Below are 18,670 nucleotides of genomic sequence, written 5' to 3' on the forward strand. Positions count from 1 at the left end.
AAGGAGTAGTGTAATAATAGTTCTGACAGAATTGATCTTATGGGAGCCCCAGTTTGTAATAAACAGTTCTACAAATATATAATCCTCACCAACAGTAGCATAAACTCACCTTTTTAAAAAGAGTAAGCTGAGATCTCAGCTATTGTTTCCAGCAGCAGAATCATTTTCATTACACACAGACACAATTCATTTCACGCAAGGGGAAGAATTGACTGAATCCAAACAGGGTTAGCTCATGGGGCCATCAGCTTCATTGTATGGGTATGGTTTCCTGAAGGAGGTTCCAGGTTCAGTTTCTGGCATCTCTCAGTACTCCATGGAAGTAATTATACAACTAAATTTTAAAATTTTATTGCTAAAATAGTGTGAATTATTGGTAAAAACAGTGATGTAGCAAATGAAACATATAATTAACAGGAAAATAATTTGATTTTTATTTTTTCACATTATCAAGTACACATTACGTCACACATCCCTAAATATGAGTCTATGTAATTTGTTTTCCTTTTCATTTTTACAAAGTGTACAAGAGGGAGGGACATCAAGTATTTAACAAGCATTTTACAGAACAATTATTTATATTATGTCCTTTTTTATGTACCGTTTAAAACATGAAACTTAAACATCAATTTTATAGCATTTGCTAATCAAATAAAACTAGTTTATAACTAATGTCAGTACATTAACAATAACTAGTTTTCATTTGCTCTTTATACAGCCACATTGTACAAAATCCACTCAACTGATAAATTCTTAATTGCTTTTTCTAAGTTTCCAAAATTATGTTCAATGCATATATTTATGATTCCAGGTGGTATTAGAGAAATAGGAAGTGAACCAGGTTTTTCCACTCTTAAGTCTGAGATTTGTTAAAAAAAATTCCAATATGGTAATACTTCTGGTAATACTTCTGAATATGATAAAAGTTAATAGATCTTAAAAGGCTTGAAAATTATTTGTGTGCAAAGAAATCTATGTAGGACTTCAATGAAAAATGAGGCACCTACATTCCATGGATAACTGCTGGATTTTGAAAACACTTGCTTTAATAAATTCAAGTGCTTTTAGGCCTCAATCCTGCAATAGTTATTGCCACAATGCAAAAGCTTTAAAGGGTTCCATACAATTTCACATGTTCCACTTAATTTATGACAGTATAATGTGCACACTGGAGCTGTGCGATGAGAGCTCAAGAGCGTGCTTGACAATAATAGATTTTTACCAACATTTTCTAAGAATTTGGTGAACATGCAACAGTTCATACACATTAAAAGATCAGAAACATACTTCTACATACACCTTACAATTCACACAAAATAAGATGTTAACATTAAGCTTTTATGTTTGCATCACAGCTATCTTGTATTATAATTCTAATTTTATATTAAAATGAATCACCCAGGGAATACCAAGCTATATGAAGGAACGTACACACATTGTATTCTCTGGCAATGTAATATATGATAAAAACTGATGCCTTGGAATCCTTAAATTTTTAATGGAAGGAAAGGAGGGATGAGACATGAGAAAGGCATGATGCAAAAACTGCTTATTTGATTTTTTTTTCACTTTCAGTACATTTGATCAGTTAATTCTAGGACCAAAGTTAGGGAGGACAGGTGAGAAAAGCAAGCTAACAGAACATAGCCCGAATATCATAACTTATTTTTAAAAACTAGCTTGTATTTTACTTGTCAAGTTTCCAGCATGCTTTTGAACATTATAAACTAATGGAACATTAACCATGAAACAGACTGAAGCAGCTTTATCTTAGCAATAAGTTTCAAGCATAAGTGGTCATTCAATGTACATCTGTAAGTGTATAAATGGACAGAAATAACTGGGTAATTAAAAAGTTAATCCTTAATAGCTATTGATGTGAAGGTCTAATTCCTACTGAAATTATTTTGGTAAGAAAAATTCTGTGTCCCTAAAAGAACAATAAACATTTTAAAAACTGGAAGAAAATAAATGTTCCATAAAAATGACCTGCTTCTATTATTTATTCCTCCACCTGTTGTCCCTCTAGATGGTTTATCTTTGAAAGCTGTCCAAAGTTGCAGGTAGATAGATAAAAATGAGACCAAATCAAAAATTCCATACAGTTGGAGTCTTGTAATAAAACTGCATTTAATTTGGAGTAAACTTAGCAACAGTCAATTGAGTATCTGTTGTCAACAACTGAAACAATATGTTTCAAAAACACAATTACATTTACAATACAGAACAAAAAGGAAGAGAAGCAGATAATGAATACTTAATGAACAAGTGCCTCAAGTTTTTCTTTAAAATTCACATCTATTGAAAATAAATGCTCCCAGCAACCAATGTATTTCTTACTTATTATGGAAGAATTCAATACTATAAAGAAATAACCTCAAATATTGGAAAACAGTTAAGTAACCACTCAAATGAATAGCGTGTCATAAGCTCCTTAAATACCAATGGGACAATTAAGTGGATCCTATTGTACAATGCAATATTTTGACATTAATTCTGCTCTGATTTTTATACAGCCCTCTCTATGACATCTTTGAGCAAATTAGAAATATAATTTGTGTCAAAACTGAGTTGGCATGGCAGGTAAATATTTCAGAGAATTAATGTGGTTGAAAAATTCAGTATGAGACAGAGTTTACTTTATTAAATGCAACTTTATTGTTGCCATCCTTCCTCATTTATTAAACAAACGGAAGATAATTCAGAACACACTAATGAACAAAATGTATAAAAGTCAACTAGAAGCAATATTCCTATCTGTATACAGCTCTAAATCAAATGCACAGTATTTTGTTTGTAAGATCTGCTTTAAAATACAATGACTGACTAAAAAGCAAATCTTTTACACCCTTCCCAAATCCATATTTACGAGTCCTCATGGTAACCCAATGTCTTTATGATGCCGAAGAATGTGTTGATTCTTCTCTGAAGGCCTTCGAAAGCCTTTTTTGCAGAATTCACAACGGTGAGGGTAGTCTTTTGTATGAATGGAAATAACATGCCGTTTGAAACCTGAGGCATCTGTAGTGCTATATTCACAGTACTCACACTGATAAACTTTTCTACCACTGTGTGTTTTCATATGTTTTTTGAGTTCCATTTGCAGCTTGAACCCTTTTTTACACCTCTTGCATCTGAACGGAAGATCTTTTGTGTGAACTGAGAGAATATGGCGACTCAGAACAAATGGATCTGCAATCTTAAAGTCACAATGTCTGCACTGATGCAGTTTTTTCCCTTTGTGCACTGCAACATGTTTTTTCAGTTCTGAAGGCCTATGAAAGCCTTTATCACACATGTCACACTTATGGGGATAGTCCTTTGTGTGAACGGAAATTATGTGTCTTTTTAAATCACTTGAATTTGAGCTTTTGTGATCACAGTGCAGACACTGGTGTGTTTTGCTTTCTTGATGCATAAGAATGTGCTGTTGCAGCTCTTTGGTATCAGAAAATATTTGAAAACAAATGTCACACTTGAATGGCATTTCCTTACTATGCCTAGTCTTTACATGAGTTTTCAGGTTAGAAGAGTCAGCAGACCTATACTCACAATATTGGCATTGATAGGGCTTTTCACCAGTGTGGATTCGCATGTGTTTCTTGAGCTCTGATGGATGCCGAAATCCTTTACCACATTCCACGCAAATATGAGGAAAGTTTTTGCTGTGCACAGCTAGAAGGTGACGATTCAGTAATCCCTGTTCTGCTGTTTCATACTCACAGAATTTGCACTTGTGCATTTTGTTTGCTGCTTTGTCCCTGTGCACCATCTTGTGTGTAAACAAAGCTCCTGCATGAGAGAAACTCTTCCCACATTCATCACATTCAATTAGTTTCTCAGTCTTGGTAGTAAGCTTGTGGCTCTCGAGATGATTATGCAGACTTAACTTTTTATTTGTAGTGTAATCGCAATCAGTGCATCGATACTTTTTCTTAGCAAGAAGGTGCTCTGGGTGATTTTTCATGTGTCTTTTCAAGAAGCCTCTGGATTTAAATTTCTTTCCACAAATCATACAAGGGTAGACAGTCAAAGGATGGCCATCAGGCCCAATAATTATGGCTGCATAATAAAAGAAAAAATAAAAAAAAATAAAAATGGCATCTACTAAATACCTCGCAAGCACAAGCATAATTGCACAGAAGTTATACATTTTAGATTCCTATTAGTTTCAGTAGCAAAATAAAGCACATGCTTAATCTTTCATATTGAAATACATAGGATACCAATATCCTGAACACTGCTGGAATTGCAAATTAAGTGCAAATCAATTAATTGTCAAGGATTAATCACAATGGTATGTCAGCTTTATCCCTACAAAACTGAATCAAAATCTTCCAACACAAATGTGAAAGGCTTACAGCATTTCAATAATTAGTAGCAATGTCAAGTGCCAACATATCCCTTAATTACACAAATTAACCCTGTAGAAAGGAGTACATGACATGTCAGCAATTGCAAAATCTGCATTCTCTCAAAGGAATCTTGTGAGAACAGACATCTTTTCAAGCAATGACTCATATCTGTCATGTTCGAAGATAACACTCTCCAAAAGAACACACGCACAGGCACACACATATGCCTGTGTATACTGACGCAAAATATCCATCAGGACAGAAGTTGAAGACAGCTATATGCAACTTTGAAATAAGAAATGAAATCAATAGACTAGAATTTCATAACATGTAATGTTAACTGTAATTTGAAATTGTGGTTTTGAACAGAGACCTTTGAAAAAGTATTATATAACTGGTTATATTAGAAAAATGAATACAAATACATACAGAGCATATTGTGTGATGAAATGTCTCAGTCACTGTACTATGCCAGCAAAAGATAGAACTTTAATAGTAATCTTGCTCTTTCATGAACCCTGCCTCAAAGGCATTTCACAACTGCTAGAAATGCCAGGAAGACTATGCTCGTGGCTTCTACACCAACCACACCTATAACAAGCCTGTGCTGGCAACATGAGCACACCAATATATGCATACATTATCTTGTTGTATTCATTACTGCAGTTGCTAGAAAATATTATCCTCCTTTGTTACCCCTTAATATCCTTGTCCATCGACATTTGTGGAAGAGGGGCAAAGGATGACTGTGACATCACCATACAAATGCTATGAATTATACACATGCATCAGATGGTGGGATGCAGGTACAGAGTGGTAGCATTTGTAAGAGGATGTCACCATGGTTTGCTATGGATTTGCCCCTGTCCTTGTCCACAAATAATATAGGGGAAGTGATGGAGTTACTGCTAACTGCTTAGCAAAGTGATGGAGTTATTTCAAACTGCTTTTGAGATGCAACTGCTCCTAAATATCTTTCCTAAGTATAAAAGAAATAGAATGATTTAAAATGTTCTATCTAGCCCAATATAGTTTAGAAGATTTAGTAAACCGCCTGCTTCTTGTCATTTCTCAACTCTCCATATCCACACTTTTTAGTCATACTTGCCCCACCATCAGACGTATTTCTCACTTGAAACATCACTTGTAACCTAGCACATATGCTATTATTTCCTGAAAGTGTTAGATTGTGACCATATGTACACATGTAACCAAGTAAATAAATAATGGACATTGGGAAGCAATTACGTAGGTGTATTTGTGTGTGTATTTGAATATCTATCTATCTATCTATCTATCTATCTATCTATCTATCTATCTATCTATCAATCAATCAATCAATCAATCAATGGTGGCGGCTAATCACTAGAATTGCAAACCTTCCCATTTTTTGTCCCACCAAAAAACCTGTAGGTATAGTGCACCAATGTGACTTTGCAGTATGCCTGGGTTGGCTTCCTTTAATTCCTGCCTTCCTTCAGTAAGTTCTTGAGTGCTATGCCAGTACAGCTTCATTTCCTTTCCGTGTTGTGTCTTAGGACATAACTTGTGCATTTCTGTTGACAAGTCTACTTGTGTCAACCCCTCTTCCAAAGCCTGAATCATATCCTGAGGATTATAAGTAATGCATTAGTTGGTGTAATTCATTAGATTCAATTTGTTTTCTGTATACCTAAAAGTTATAAGACTTTGGATCAAGTCTTCCCCTGAGCAGAAGACAAAAAACCAGGAAAATGTCTTAAACTGTTAGAAAAAATGTACTCTGTGTTCAAAACCTTATGCCACATTATTTGGATGTATCCAGAGAATATGTGTCCACATATTAAAAAATGATCCCTCATCTCTATTATGTAGCCATCTTCTGTTGGCTGAAACTTTCATGCAGAGTTTCAGCCAACCAATCTTGTTTTATTTCTATTCCAGTCTTATTTTGCAACATTCAACCTAGCTTTTAATAATTTTCCTCCTGAGAAAAACCAGTTATTTCAAAACATTTAAAATAGAATTCGTGTGCTGGTAATACAACTCCAATAAAAACAGCAACATTACACAAAACTCCCACCACGAATGCATATACATGACTGTGCTTTTAAAAATGCAAATGGAGAATGCATTTCCATTTTAATTCTATTTTCAAGCAATCATCACAGTAGCTTGAGTTATTACCTGTTTGATATTGTCTGGATTCCAGCCTTCTCCTTTTCTTTGGTTTTTGTTTCGCTAGTCTCCCAAGACCAGAAGACTCATCTATATGCAAGAGGGCACTTGCAGTTCCATTTCGGTTTTCAACTGCATCATTGTTATTTCCTAGTGAGGATTAGAATTTAGCATTCTAAGGATTAGTCCACACACTGCCTCTGAATATGATTTTTATATTTTTAAAAGATAAGACTGAATAATCAGCTCTCAGTGTTAATAAATGTATTTGTGCCTCTTTGTACAGTCAATGAGGACAGTGAACAAGAATTCAGATAAAAAAATCAAGCCTTCTATTCAGTGAATTATTCATGTGTAGCTTTTTGCCTATATATATCTATACATATCTATATCTTGCTCACCGTCCTCGTTGATTATACAGAGACACACATACATACATACATACATACATACATACATATGCATGAATTTAATCATATCATGACAAACAACAAATAGAAAGAACATTGTAAAAGGTAGATGTCCTTGGCAAGCATACCCCACAGGTTTCCAATTACCACCAAGAGTGTCTTTTCCCAAGGCCACTCGAAGATGCATGTAAATACTGTAGCCATATGACTGATTATTGTATTGTTTCTATTTCAATGTTAATGGGTAGGGAGGAAAGTCAACTAGCAACTCTCCATCCTTACAGGACGAGAACATAAAGTGATTCCCACACTGATGGACGCATGTAAAAGAAAGGGACCCACCCAAGCTGGAGGTTCTGACAAAAAGAAAAAAAATGTAATTATCATTACAAAAATCTAAATTTTATAGGAGGTGTGTTAACTTTGTTGTTACTGATCTAGTTTAAAATATTGAATAAAGTTAACAAATGCCAAGTTTCAGTATTTAATACATTCAGAAAAAAACTCTTTTTCTCTGTAAGGTTAAATCAATTATCTGTTTTTGCACATCCATCTAGCAGAAAAAGACTTAACGGAGATGCTAAATGGTTCTAGATGCTAAGTTGTTCTCAATTTTTTTATTTTTACTACTATTCTAACTATAATAGAAGTAAAGTTGGTTGCTTGTTACAATTTTCCTCTTAATTCCTGTAGAGTTTCAAAGAATAAGTCATAATTCCTTTCAAACAAGATGCAAATAATGTATATGTATTCTTATATGTAAATCCTGGCAGAAATAAACACCATCCAAGAAAGATTGCATTAGTTTTCCAAATACGGAAGACCAGATAGAAATATCCTTATTAGGCAATCTTTAACTTTTGGGAATGATGACCTACCATAAGCTGCTGCCCAAGCTATTGGCATAAAGCTTTTGATTTCACTGTCATCAATTTGCTGTTCATGAGTGGCTGCTGCATCTTCCTCTCCTACTATCACTTCCATATAGACTTCATCAGCAATTTCAGCAACATCTAATAGAAGAAACAACATGTAATGCATGTTTTATATAATTCTTTAAAACCTTTAACCAAAATGAAGGTCACATACTTACTTAAATCTTCATCTTCATGCTGAGAATCATTTACTGTCATATAGACCATTTTTTCCCTTGGAATGCGAACACTGCTATTTTGATTAATTAAAGTTTCACCATGGTCATTTTCAGATTCACTTTCCACAATGTCTACTGTGCCTCCTATGTTAAAAAGAATTAGCAACATTTGTGAGAATATGCTTCTATTACACTATGGTTCAAATCTAAGAAACTAAAAAAAACAATAACACAAATCTTTAAAAGATGTAAGAGAAGCCTCTATCAACAGACATTTGGAAAGGACTGAGAAAAAAAAAAAGGGATATTATGAAAATCCTATTGAAATGTAAGCTTCATTCAATTAATTTAGTAAGTGTGCACAAGATTACAGACTAAATTTATGGTCTGTATTTTCACAGAGTGACAGAAAATTGACCAAAGTTTAACTGGTATTATTATATTTTTATCCCACCTTTTTAATATATATATCTCAAGGTGGCAAACATACCTAACACTCCTGCTTCCTATTTTCCTCATAACAACAACCCTGTGAGGTCAGTTGCAATGAGAGAGAGAGAGACTGACCCAAAGTCAATCAGCTGGCTTTTATACCTAAGAGAGGCCTAGAACTCACAGTCTTCTGATTTCTAGGCCAGCATTTTAACCGCTACACCAAACTGGCTCTATATATGGTATGATATATGAATAATTGTAATAAAAGTGCTGTTGTCACAGATGCCATTCTAAGGTGTTTGGGGGTTCTTTTTGCTTTTAGTATGGCAAATTTTCAGAACGCTTCTCAGGGATTCAGCTTTCGTCTGAGACCTCCAAACATTGAGTAACATATTAACTTTTGATTTGGTTTAAGAAAGACTTACCTATGTCATCTTCTCCAGGATCAGCTTTGAAAATGTAGACTTTGATGACTTCTGGGCAAATGCCATCCATTTTACATGGATCTCCTTCTGTCTCAGATTTAAGGTCAACAGAATTGTCAGTTTCTGTTTTGACAGCGTCATCCACTACAAGAAAATCAATAATATGATCAGAATAACATACCTCTAACATATTTACAAGCATTTTTTATACATTTATCCATAAACACATTAAACGCCAAGGGGACATCCACATCTTTGTTTTACTCTCTGTTCAGTGATGACTTATTTGCATTCCATTTATTCTCACACATACTCTACTTCTACTGTATAGCACTATTATTGCCTTTAGCTCCATCTATAAAACACTCCATAACTGAATCCTATGTATTTTATTAAACACTTTCTCTAAATCAGCAAAGGTACAATAAACTTTCTTCCTCATATTCATACATTTCTCAATGCCCTTTGAGCTGTACAGAGTTACACTAATGAGAAGTATACAACCTGCTCAGCAAAAAGCTGCACTGTACTTTCTAAATTTTCCAGTCTTCCCTTATTTTGAGTTTCATCCCAAATTATTGCATAACTTTTATTTTTAATTCCAATCATTCTCTTTTAGGCTTCTTGTTTAGCCCCTTCTCTCCCAAAACATATTTTTTATTTCTCTCAATATAGGTCTGCATCTTCTCTGTCACTTTTCATTATAATCATTTCTTGCTTTGGCTGGTGTGGGTCTTCTGGGCTGTGTGGCCGTGTTCTTGAAGTTTTGTTTCCTAACGTTTCGCCAGCACCTGTGACCGGCATCTTCAGAGTTCAGGAGCACAGACAGGAGCAGTTCTCTCTGTGCCCGTCTGTGCTCCTGCACTCTGAAGATGCCGGTCACAGGTGCTGACGAAACGTTAGGAAACAAAACTTCAAGAACACGGCCACACAGCCTGGAAGACCCACACCAGCCATTGTATGCCGGCCGTGAAAGCCTTCGACAATACATTTCTTGCTTTCTTTGATTACTTTCTCTGCAATTATTTTTTTCTCTTTACATATTACACAGTATCTTTACCTCATCCTCATTTCTACAGCAATAATTATCATACAACATATGTATTTTTTTTCTCATCCACAGCGTCTTTCACCTCACCATTCCACCAATCTTTTCATGTACTTCTCATTAGTGTAACTCTTCACTTAATTCTTTCCATTTTTTCCAAGCCATTTCCACATCATTTTTCCTGATGTCCACTTTCCATTTATTCTGTTGTGAAATTAATTTATCTTCTAATGTTTTACAAGAGGCTTTGTACTTTATCTTCTTGCAGTCATTCTACTTTCCCTCATTCCTTTTTTTCCCCAGATTCAACTACTAACGCTATCAAAAAATGGTCTGCCCCATATTCAGAACTTATCTTTGTATCCTTCCCTAATTCTCTCAGTTTCACCATGAACCATCAATCATTTCTTTGCATATGTATGTATGAATGGACATGCTTATCTTGTTCCTACCCATCCATTCATGTCTCCTAATAGAATTTTTCACCCCCCAGATTGCATTAATTCTAAATGTTACAGTTCTTCCATCATCACCATTCACTGAAGCATAGCATGCAATTATACCTACGAAATCCTACCTTTATACGCACTCACCTCAACCTAGATGAAATTCACTCATATTTTCTGACATACATATTAGTCCTTTCATATTTATAAATGCATTCATCATCTCTACCCCACAAAATCAGACTATTATTCAGATCTGCTACATCATTCCCATTTTTCTTAGTTTTACAGTGTTTTCATTCTTTCTTTTTCTTAATTCATTTCATTAATTCATCCTCTTTATTAATTGTTCCTCTTATTTTCTAAGTCTTCCATATACAACAGCATTCTATATATGGCCATTTCATATAATTTGTCCCTCAGTTTTCATAGCTTTGTCTTTTTGCAGTAATACATTGCACTTATACTGGGAATGATTTTAAACAATTAAAGGTTGAGAAACATGCCCTCAACAAAATCCTCCAGAATATGTCACATATTACAGGAATTAATTGTCAATTACAATCAACAAAATAGGTGTCTACTATATGTCACTGGATATATGGATTATATAAATGGAATACTGAATTTGAAAAGTATGTTTTCATATTACTTTGAAACACTATTATAGCTAGACTAGACTAGACAAATTAGTTATGGTATAAAACAGATAGAACTTTCTGATAAAGCTTTAAGGAAAAGATTAATAGGGAAACTTTCACCTAGCATAAATTCTAACATAGGCATTCACATTAAATCCTAAAGAATATAGATTTATAGTTTGCTACAAGAAAAATAATAAAGTATATTTTTACTTGGGAATAAGTATTATAATATACTCATATATAACAAGAAACTAGCAGGGGGTATAGATATTCTTAAGAGAAAAAAAGGCAAATCAATCATTAAGAGGACATAGAGGAGCCCTCACATCAACAACTGTTAGTCAGTTGCTGCCATGTTATGAAAGATTACTCCTTAATTTCTAGTATAATACTGCCTTGATAATGATGCAGGGATGCCTCTTTTGTCTAGTTCTGTACTTTTCAACAACTTTAGATATTATTGCAATCCTGTATCTGGCAATCAGTAGTGCTACTAAGAAAGAGGCACCAAAGCACAGTGTTACTATACTGCAGCAGGCACTGAGCCCAACAGTAAACTGCGATCTCATGGAACAGCAAATCATGAGCTTGGGACTTAAGAAACAGACCGTTACATGTTGCCTGTTAATCATGGATACTAATAACTTTATTTGTAAGGTTTGTATTTGCCCAGAAATACTAGGCACAATTACAGTGTAAACATTTATACTAAGTAATTCACAACTTAGGAAAGTTCCCTTTTTCCTGTTCGAGTTATATTTGACCCTCCCACTTCATTCTCCTTCTTTTGCTAACATATTCACAAGTATTAAAGTATGCTTCCTCTATTATTTTCTTCCGATAGAAAAAGGATAAAAATCAGTATTTCTTCAATCCTTTAACTGTTGCCATTTAGCTCTACACCTTATATTTCTACTGGCAACCACTGAAACAGAGAAATGCATTTATTTAATGTATTCCTATATAGATTCTTATACAACCACATCTTAAAGCTGTTCACACTAAAATTGAAATACAGTAGATTAAAATATTATACAACCTTTATTCATTAAAAATATTGAAGAATGGAAAATAAAACAAAAATAATAAAATTTACAAATAGGGAAGATCCACAAAAAGTTCTGGATTTCCAGTAGGATCTAAAAAAATGTAAGAATAGGCACCTTGCAAATTTGGGGAGAGAAGCATTCCAGACCCTATGAATAAGTGGAAAGTGGTAGTCTCAACAACTTATAATAGGACCTCCACTATGATCTTAGTAATAACAGGTCTCATGATGGATCTTGCACATTAGTTCAAGGCTCTGCAGTCCCAATTATCAGAGAATAATAGGTGATAGATGCAGCAACAAACAGGTATTTTAATAGTACCTAGATCAATATAGATATCGCAGTCCCAATGAAACTGGATATGTTGACTGCAGAATCCTTTTTTAAAAACAATGTTATAACAATAGGCATGGATACAGATACTAATTTTACTATTTTAACTTTAAAATATTTCTAATTTTTTAGAACAAAATAGTGCTTATTACCAAACAAATGACTCTTGCATTAGGCTAGCAGAAGCTAATTCAATTATTATAATATGTAGAATGGTGATGGTGTTAAAAAGTGTTTCTTACATTCCCGATACATGAAATGCTAGGATCTAAAACTACCTACATGCTGTATTGATTAGGTTAGATTAGCACCACAAAAATGCAAGAACAAAATCAGTGGAAGTAGCCTGGATGAAGGAATCTGTAGTTTAAACTACAGTTCTTAAAATACTTTACCCAGACACTTACAGGAAATCATCAGGTAGTCTTCACAGTTGCTTTTTTCATCATTATGTTCCACAGATATTCCACTGGCATCAATTACAGCTTCAGAAGCACAGTCTGCCACCAAGACTTCTGAAACTACATCTTCTCCCAGAGAATCTGTGACAATTTCTGCTTCTACAACATTATTATGGTCATGAACATGTTCCATATGTCCAATATCAGGTACATGTATTGATTCATTTGTGAGTACATGCTCAGGTATCGCCATTGCTGAAGCTGTAATCTCAGATGATAAAACATCTTCTGGAACACTGCAGTGTGATAAAGACACTTCTTCAGTGACATCAGTGTCCAGCACTGGTTCAGGAATAATGACAGTTTGAGATACATCTGTATCTTCCATGATATCTGGACACTGAACATCTTCTATAACAACGTCCTCAATGACATCTTGAATTACTACAGAATCTGGATCATCAGGGACAAAATTATGTACAGTTATATCAGAATCTTCTACATCTGATACATATACAGTTTCCTGTATTTCGACAACGATTTCATCTCCATTCAAATGTGTTTCATCAGCTCCTGAAATATATAAAATAACAATCAGTCCTTTATCATCATATATCTGAATGAAAATCAGCAAATTTTGATTATGATAGCAGGGATGTCTCTAACTTTTTAGCATACCAGAAATAAATTTAACCTGTAGACCTTTATTCTCTATCCATTTATCAGATAAAATCATGGAGCTCATATGAAATATTCTATATAGTTTGTTTCCCACTTCCCACAACCAGCAATACTCCTTCAAAACCATTTAGTGTGGTAGAAGGTAAAAAGCTATTTTAAAAGTTAGTAATTGATAATCTATTTTTCAATCAGTCTTCACAGACATTCCATAATCTGCCTTCCCACATAGCCTGTAAATGTTACTTTACCTTTATTCAGAAAACTGGTACACAACAGTATTCATATGGAAATATTTTAAAAGTACATAATATTCCTTACATTACTGAGCCTCAAGTTAGTTCTCAAAACAGAATATTAACTATTAAATCAATTAGATCCAGATTTGGAATAACAAAGAAGCAATCTGGTATCATTTACTAAAGACCCAATGGGTTATAGAATTTAGGAAAAGAAGATTATACATTATTTCCTTGTATACCTGTTGGATCAAAAAACGCATGTGGGTCATGTGGTTGTAGTTCAAGCCCATCCTCATCCATGGCCTTTAAATGTCATCAGTCGCAATGTCTATAAAATTAAAACAAAGGTGTTTTACATAAATAGACTTTTAACAAGTGTTCCAGACTAGCACATGGTATATATATATTGCATTCAGGAATACATTGGGGAAAAGAAATTGGCACGTCCTTGGCACTTGAACTTTTTGCCCCATTCCTGAGTAAGCATTGCCATGCACACAAAAAGGAAGGCTGATATGTTGATGTCCCCTCATTATCTCCTATAAAAGCAACGGGAGAAGAATTAATTTGCACCAGAGCAAAATATCAGTACTTTCCTTATGACACTTCAAACTTTTTTCCTCCTCATGAACACTCTGGCATTTTCAGTTAGACTATAACTCTTGGTATAATCGCTTTCAAATAGTGCAAGTACTAACTGTATTTTCCCAATTTCATCCATTTTAATAAAGTAAAGCTTCTGAATTGTTAAAAACTTTCTATCTGCTTGACTACCATTGCTGAGCCCTGAATACAGTATGCTAAAATTTATTACTATAATATCTACTACATTCCTGCTTCCACTCACCTCACAAGGATAAAAAAGTTTTCCTTCTCCTGCCTTTGTGAATACATGTGTTGAAATATGCATTCCTATACAGACATTCTATATCTTTGTTTTCGTGCCTGAGTCATGCATCCTCTATAGAAGACTTGGCTAGTACTTTCTTTTTCTAGGGCAAGTTAGTATTCCTTTTTCATTAACCCTTAAAATTCAGAAGCTACAGTCCATCCTATTTGTTTTTCAGATGCTTGTTTACTGACTGCGATGTGTTGTTTCAAAACAATAATCAAACGATCTTCACTCTGAGTTTTTTTATTTATTAACAATCCAATTTACCTACTTCACATATCACACCAACAGGAAAAAATCTCTAGGCTGCTTTTCAACTCCCTATACTTCAAAGGATATATTGTTAGCTATCCTAATATGTGTGCGAAGCTTGTTGATTACCAACATAAAATTATCAGAACAACATACGCCACAGGATTTATGGCACCTAATGACTGATGAATTTATCAAAGCATAAGCTTCCCTTGACTACTTTCTCCCTGCAAATGTGTGCACTTGGAAGCCTGTTTCTGGTGGGATTTTGAATTTAATTCGAGCGCTGAGGCTGTGGCACTACTATGCTCCCTCAAACCTGTCAAGCAATCAGCCTTTCTTAACGAATCCAACTGACCCAGACCATTTTCCTCGGTATCGCTATTCACTGTCAGGGAGTTATTTTTTTTGCGGAAAGCCAGAACCATCTGGACGAAACCGAGCACCTGGCCTGCAAGCAGCCCCCCTGGATCCACATAGCGGGGAGGGGGTGCTGCGTGAATCACTCGTGCTTCGTCGGTCATTGTCTGACGCTCGGGGCTAGGAGGCAAGGCAATAATAGGCAGAAAATGCCTCTCCACCTGCTGGATATTACGTGGAGGGGAAGAATGTGGCGGGACTAAAGTATGCAGGGCCCGGGAGCAGCCGAGCAGGACAACTGGGCACAAGAAAGAGAGGGAGGGGAGGGGCAAGCTTCCCCCACTGGCGCCGTCTCCGCCCTGCCCTGCCCGCCTGTAATGGGGACTGTCTGGGGCCAGAAGCGATTAATTCAAGATGGCGTCCAGCACTCTTCCTCAGCCTCCCTTGCCGCCGCCATCTTGTCTCCTCCTCCTAGCAGCTCTCCCTCCGACTCAGGCCTGGCCCCGTTGCCCCCCAAGCCTGAGTCTGACCCTCACTCCTCGTGCACCTTACAGCAGCCCACCGCCTTTCCCCTCTCTGGAAGCTGAGCTACAGCTGCCCGTCCCCCGTGCAAGGCTTCCGGCCCGTTCCTGCAAGAAGGAACCCCGGCGCGGCCTAGCTGCGGCCTTCTCGGGCCTGTACCGAAGCAGGCGCCGAGGCCTGGTTCCGCGCAGGGGTAAGGGCCTAGCTCGGGCCTGTCCCGTGCTGCTTACCAGGCGGGGCGGTGGCGGCGAACTCTGGGAGGCCTTTCTCCGCGTAGCTGGGCCGATCTCGGTGGTAGTGTCGCGGCGGCGGGGCGGGCGGGCGGGAGCGAAGGGGAGGGAGGGGCCGAGCTCGGAGCTGAGTGGAAGCGGCCAAGCTCCCCGGGCCGGGCAGCCGTCAGCACGTCACGTCACTGCCCGAGAGAAACCCAGGGAAATGCGGAAGGAGATGCCGGCGCCGCTACTGCTTGAGCCGCCTGCTCTTCGGCCCCAGGCCAGGCCGGGCCGGGCCGGGCCGGGCGCGCGGCTGAGGAGGAACCGGGCCGGGCCGGGTGGATGAAGTAGAAGGGCGGTGGGTCCCTGCCAGCCCCTCCCGCTGCAGCTGCCGCTCCTGCCGCCGCCTCCGTTCCAGCTCGGCCGTAAAATTCCGCTCCGGGCTCAGACTTGCTCAACTCGGCGTCGGGGAGTGAGGAGTTGTTTAGGCCTGGAAAATCCCCAATATTTTGGGGTGGCTTCTCCACAGGCATTGCCCCGGGCACCCCCGCCTCCCGAATCGTAATACATCCCCCTCACTCGCCGAAATTAAATTTATCCACAGCCTTTTGAAAGTTAAAATAAGGTACCTTATTACGGCATTTTTAATGAAAGTATTATCCCGCGCTCCGTTTCTTCCCTCCGCCTCCCCCTCAACCCCCAATTTGACTGAGAACAGATTTTTTTTTTTTTAATGTAGGAAGCCAGAAAAACGAAAATACAATGCTTTAAGTACGGCTCATATACATCAGTCGTTTTGGTGAATGCTGTTACCTACCACGTTTTGTGATTCTGGTTTGATGAGGAATCGGGTACTATTGATGTATAGCTATTTTTCCAAATCCCAGAATGTGTAAGCTTAGCTAGCAAATACAATTTTTACGATAATTAGACGTTGGGTGCCAGTGTGACTTGTGTGCGTTTTCTCTTTGGTCATAAAATGAATGTTTCAAAATGTTACTAGCATTTCATAGTTGCAAACTTAAGTTTACTGTATAGTTTATTGTAACAATCTACATTTGTTATCAGCACAATTATTTAAAATTAGGTAGATGGTTTGTACAGTTCTCTGTTTTCAGATATCAAAGAAAAGAACTTAGATTGTGGATATGTGATATGATATTGTATCAAATTAAGACTCATTTCCTTCTCAGAACTAAGGTGCAAATCACATATGCGTTGTATCATTTTTAATTCTTTGTTAAAAAGGTGTATATGTGTGTGTCTAACAACACAACACAATTTTTGTGTGTTTGCTTTATGTTATAGATACTCATTAAATATTTTTTAGATTTTCTGTAAGTTCAGGTAGCATTTCTAAAGTTAAAATTTTAAAGTTGCAGAATTCTCAGGTATGGTCAAACTAGCTGGGGAATTCTGGGAGCTGAAATCCATCCTCTGGAAGGGGATGCCAAGGTTAGAGAAGACTTCTCTTGTTATTCATGTTATATTCTTCTCTCTGGAATATCTTCAATTATTTGCAATAAAATAGATTATCACATTTAGTAAATTGTCATCTATTCTTGTTCCCTTAATATTATTTGAATTGTGTGGTTCATTGTTATTTAAATAACATTTGGTTTAATAAAATGTAAGGCACTTTAGGAGGATAGAAGAGCAGCATTAGAAGTTGAAGTGATCAGCAGCAACTATCCACCCTCATAAAGAACACTTTATACACTATAGTTTATGGAATTCAGTGTCACATGATGTAGTGATGACAGTTCAGCTTAGATGAATTAAAAATAGGATTAGACAGATGTAGGGAGATGGGTACTGCTATGGTTCTTTGTCACAATGTCTGCATGGAATCCATTTTAAAACTTGAGGCTTTCAAGAAGCATCTGATTGGTTGCTTTGGAAACAGGATTCTGGATTAGATGGACCTTTTGGTCTGATCAGCAAGCCTCTTCCTCAAATCCTCAGTAACCAAATAAAGCATATGGTATATTAATTGAATAAATTGGGTGGTTTGCACAATTATGATAATCAACAAAAGTACAAAAATATAAGTATAAAAGGATCAGTACAACCTCAAAAGGGAGAAGCTAGCAAGGTTAAAAAAAAAAGGGGCTTGGAAATTACATTATAAACAGTATAGGTTTCTTTTTCCGTTGTGCTGTTCTTAGTCAATCCTTGTGCCTGAAAAGTCCACAATTCTTGTATCTTGATTCCTAGTACTAGGGATCTAAGCTGTGAAGAACAGCAGTTGCTCCAGAATCGTATTAACAATCCTGTTGATATTAATCCTATAATAGGACAAGACCATTATATCACTTAATTAAACTCCTGAAGTATATCTTCAATAGCAAGCTGATTACAATCCTTACCGATACAATAGATAATAGGAAGTTTTACACATGCTAAGCTATGGTTTATTTGAATAAACCTTAATTTGTTGAATTAAGCCAAATGTAACATCTGATTATTGCTTAGTGTGTGAGAACTAAATCTGTCTTTTTTTTTTTTTTTTTGGTTACCCATTTTCTCTTTTTTGTTTGTTAGCCAACAAACAGTAGCCAACATCTGTGTTCTTTGGTGTAGTTTCCAGGCCTGGTAAAATAATTTCTGTTTCTGGAAAATCAAGGCATTTTGGATTTAGGAATTTTTATTTTGGAATGATAAATAAAATATTTAAGACAATATAAATGCCTTGTCTCCAAATGATCTCTAAAAA

At 36.4% G+C, this 18,670-nt stretch overlaps 1 protein-coding gene across 1 annotated transcript; it reads right to left on the reverse strand.

The window, feature by feature from the left end:
* Nucleotides 1-398: 398 nt before the first annotated feature.
* On the reverse strand, nt 399-16,407 carry ZFX (zinc finger protein X-linked). Its single transcript, XM_007438701.3, has 8 exons — nt 15,973-16,407; nt 13,956-14,044; nt 12,803-13,369; nt 8,876-9,019; nt 8,016-8,159; nt 7,801-7,935; nt 6,522-6,662; nt 399-4,062 (listed from the first exon to the last, which is right to left on the reverse strand). The coding sequence occupies exons 2-8, from the start codon at nt 14,014-14,016 to the stop codon at nt 2,876-2,878; spliced, it is 2,379 nt and encodes a 792-aa protein (XP_007438763.1). The 5' UTR covers nt 14,017-14,044; nt 15,973-16,407; the 3' UTR covers nt 399-2,875.
* Nucleotides 16,408-18,670: the final 2,263 nt, after the last annotated feature.

This window comes from Python bivittatus, unplaced genomic scaffold (assembly GCF_059951505.1).
Source record: "Python bivittatus isolate LINGU-HERP-01145 unplaced genomic scaffold, Pbiv_v1 ctg000350_np1212, whole genome shotgun sequence".
NCBI classification, from domain to species: domain Eukaryota; kingdom Metazoa; phylum Chordata; class Lepidosauria; order Squamata; family Pythonidae; genus Python; species Python bivittatus.